This window comes from Sinocyclocheilus grahami, unplaced genomic scaffold (genome assembly GCF_001515645.1).
Source record: "Sinocyclocheilus grahami isolate Dianchi unplaced genomic scaffold, SAMN03320097.WGS_v1.1 scaffold3032.1, whole genome shotgun sequence".
Taxonomy (NCBI): domain Eukaryota; kingdom Metazoa; phylum Chordata; class Actinopteri; order Cypriniformes; family Cyprinidae; genus Sinocyclocheilus; species Sinocyclocheilus grahami.
In genome coordinates this window covers 20854-24302 of record NW_015508201.1, presented here as the reverse complement: position 1 = coordinate 24302, position 3449 = coordinate 20854, and the positions used below count along the sequence as shown (strand labels likewise).

At 36.8% G+C, this 3449-nt stretch overlaps 1 protein-coding gene across 1 annotated transcript in view; it reads left to right on the top strand.

Moving 5' to 3' along the window:
• The first annotated feature begins 993 nt into the window (after positions 1 to 993).
• Positions 994 to 3449, top strand: part of LOC107575944 (multidrug resistance-associated protein 4-like) — a 22790-nt gene continuing 20334 nt past the window's right edge. The window contains exons 1-4 of the mRNA XM_016262249.1: positions 994 to 1016; positions 1593 to 1713; positions 2409 to 2633; positions 2961 to 3149. Of these exons, the coding sequence (XP_016117735.1) occupies positions 994 to 1016; positions 1593 to 1713; positions 2409 to 2633; positions 2961 to 3149 (558 nt within the window). The remainder of the gene's footprint in view (positions 1017 to 1592; positions 1714 to 2408; positions 2634 to 2960; positions 3150 to 3449) is intronic.

Below are 3449 nucleotides of genomic sequence, written 5' to 3'. Positions count from 1 at the left end.
GTCTTGTCTTATTACGAGCAGTTCATTGAAACCTCTTTCCTTTTGGCTTCTAGGCAATGCAGCCTTTTTGATAATGGATGGATAAACACCACTACTTAAGCATTGTTTAGGCAACCTTTTAGTTAATGCATACTTCCTAAAAGCCTAACAATAGTTTTTCCCCAGTTATTTTAATATATGTACTTATGTATTGTTAATAAATTAATCATTATTTATTTATCTATCCCAATAATTATGTAATAAAGAATTAGAACGATAAAAGAAAAGCCTCCTCAAAAGAGTAATTCCCTCACAACCAATAACAGTACATTTACGCATTTGGCAGACACTTTTATATGAAAGCAACTTACACCACGTTCGATGTGTACATTTTTATCAGTTCATGTATTCCCTGGGAATCAAACCCATTGAATGGTCCCTTTTCACAATCCAGTAAATTCCCAATTACTTAACAAGTATCAACTTATTTTTTCTCTACTTGAATATCCCATTTCACTCAGAAATATGTCACCTTTCAGAAATAAAATGGGTTACTTGAGTATTAATGGATATTTGTCACTGTGCAATCCAAGATTTCACAGTGGTTATTTGCTCTTTTAGATTATTTGCCTCTTTTTGATTTTTGTAAATAAAACACACTGTAACATAAAGATCACTGCTTGCTATTGCCTGTCATGTAAGGCTAGTATTTTCTTGACCTTGAGGTTTTATTACATAGGAACGCATAAGCAGATAAATAATTCACTGACCTCTTGTACAGCGGAGAAAACCACTCATAATTAGCAGTCTCCTGCAAAGTTTTTATCTCCAGCCGTGAATGCATGGAAATGAATGACAGTGAACACAATCCTGTCATTCATTAAAAAGCACCTCCTCACACAGCGTTTCTCCAGCCTCTAATCATGCACTTTAAAATGGATCAGTGCTGGTTCATTTAGCACAGAGCTCTGGGATATGACATTAATTAGTGAAGCTTTTATTGCGATCAGCACCATGGAGCGCACTGGGGCCAAGGCGTAAACACAAATGTTCTGCCTCGAAGTAAACTGTTATTTGCAGATGTAGAATTTACGGCCGGACGTTACTGCTGGAAAACATCAACTGAAGAGGCTCAGCAGCTGTTTTGAAGAAGCACCTTAGTAGTTTTCCTGATTTGGCTAAAATGCATTAGTTTCTGGTCAGGATTTGTTTCTTTATGCTTTTCATGTGACCTGTATTCTTTACATTTATATGTTGTTTTACATGGCCTGTACAACATACACTCTTGTTACCTGTTCACCGGGAGGCCCTTGTGGTCCAGGACTGGACCTTATTTGGTCCGCATTTTTCATCCTTTTAAGCGGTGTAATAAATAATCAAGATTTATTCATCAAAAAAAGACAGAAAATGTCTTCATAGAGAAATCTTTTGTAGACTAAGTGTTAACAAGTTTGTCTGTACGCTGAAGTCATCATACCGTTATGTTTTATGTGAAATGACACAATGTGGGTAATAAAGGAGTATTATAATTGTTTTATGATATCCTATTTTTCTCTGTGTCAGTATATTTTATTAAGCCTTACTCATCTTTTTTCTTTTTCCCACACTCATAGCTACTGGGACCATGAAGTGGAAAAAGCAACCAAAGAACTCAGGACACCCAAACTCACCAAAGCCATTATCAGGTGCTACTGGAGATCATATGCAGTACTGGGAGTGTTCACTCTTATAGAGGTACGTTCTGATCCAGGGCTTCGCTTGATATTTTGTATGTGGAACACAATGTGAAGGCAGCGAAGCTCCCCTCTAGTTAACTATAAATCTAGTGTGTATTCACACTACATTTTAGGGATGCTCCGATCCGATATTCAGTATCGGTATCGGCTCCAATACTGCCATTTCATTTTCATTTGGTTACATTTTAAGATTAATTCAGTGGTTACATTTTTGCGCATTCATTTAATAACCATCATTTTTAATAAATAATAAATTATTCACCCAATAGGGTTAGTTCACCCAAAAATGAAAATTCAGTCATTTACTCACCCTCCACTTCCAAAACTGTACAGTTTCAAAACACAAAAGATATTTTGAAGAATGTTGGTAACCAAACTGTTCACGGTGGCCATTGTTTTTCCATACTATTGAAGTCAATGGTTACATTGAACAACATAATTTATTAAAATGTTAATAAAGTTTTATGAATTCAATTGATATAATTTTATCAAGATTATCAACATTTTATTAAACCGATTCCAGAAAAATATAGGGTTCTACTTGCCTACATGTAGAAAAGGACTGTAAAACATTGCCATCAAAATTTCCTCGTGTAATAAAGACAAGGGTGTGGATGTCTTTAGGAATGTGCATGTCTAATTCATAATTATTGCACGTTGTTATTATCTGATGTTTCTTCTTCCCCATTATAGGAGGTGATTAAAGTGATTCAACCAGTGTTTTTGGGGAAACTCATTCAGTATTTTGAGAGAAATGAGCCCGATAACATGGCAGCGTTGTATGAAGCTTATGGATATGCAGCAGGCGTCTCTCTCTCCACTCTGGGTCTGGCGTTACTCCACCACCTCTACTTTTACCACGTCCAAAGAGCTGGAATGAAAATCCGCATTGCAATGTGTCACATGATCTACAGAAAGGTTAGCTTTTCTTAAAAACACAAACCTGCGTTTCCAGAAAAAAAATTCTGAGGAGGTGCCAAGTTACAGTGATAGTACCAGGATTTTTAATAAGTACCATATTTGTATAACATGATGTTTACATGGGGTTCTTCAAAGATTGGTCCATAAAACACCTCTGAACTTTTTTGCAGGTGTGCCACATCTCTCTCCCACCCCCCCCTTTTTATAAAGTGTCTGTGATAAAAGCGAAAGGAATGATTTATTTATTCTTGGGCTTGGCTGAGGGTAATTATTATCCTTATAACGGTATCGCCCACAAACCTTTTGATTCGTTTCTTCTTTTAGGCACTGTGCCTTAGTGCCACAGCTATGGGCCAGACAACTACTGGGCAGATTGTTAACCTTTTGTCGAATGACGTCAGCAAGTTCGATGAGGTAGGAAATTTCCATAACTTCTTTGTCTTCCTCTTAAGTGTTACAGTCACCGGCTGTCCATTTCCTGTTTTTGAAGCAGGTCACTCACAGGGTTTTTTTTTTTTTTAATGGATTTAAACATGGCACTTGTTTGGTCAGGGAATTGTTGTGTGTAGTTCACTTTCCAGTTAAAACGGCCAAAGGCAGCACGAGTGATTTACCATAAAGGGCTTGTGTTACTGGGTAACAGATTGGCCAGCGTTCAGAGTACCAGGAGAGGTCTCAAATAGGTCATCTTAACCTTTTGTTCATTTACAATCTGACTTTGGGTTATTGGAAAATTAAAATGATTAGTTAAACAGTTTTTATGTGTTATGGTTTCTGACATACAAGATAACTCACCCATTAATCAGTCCCGTG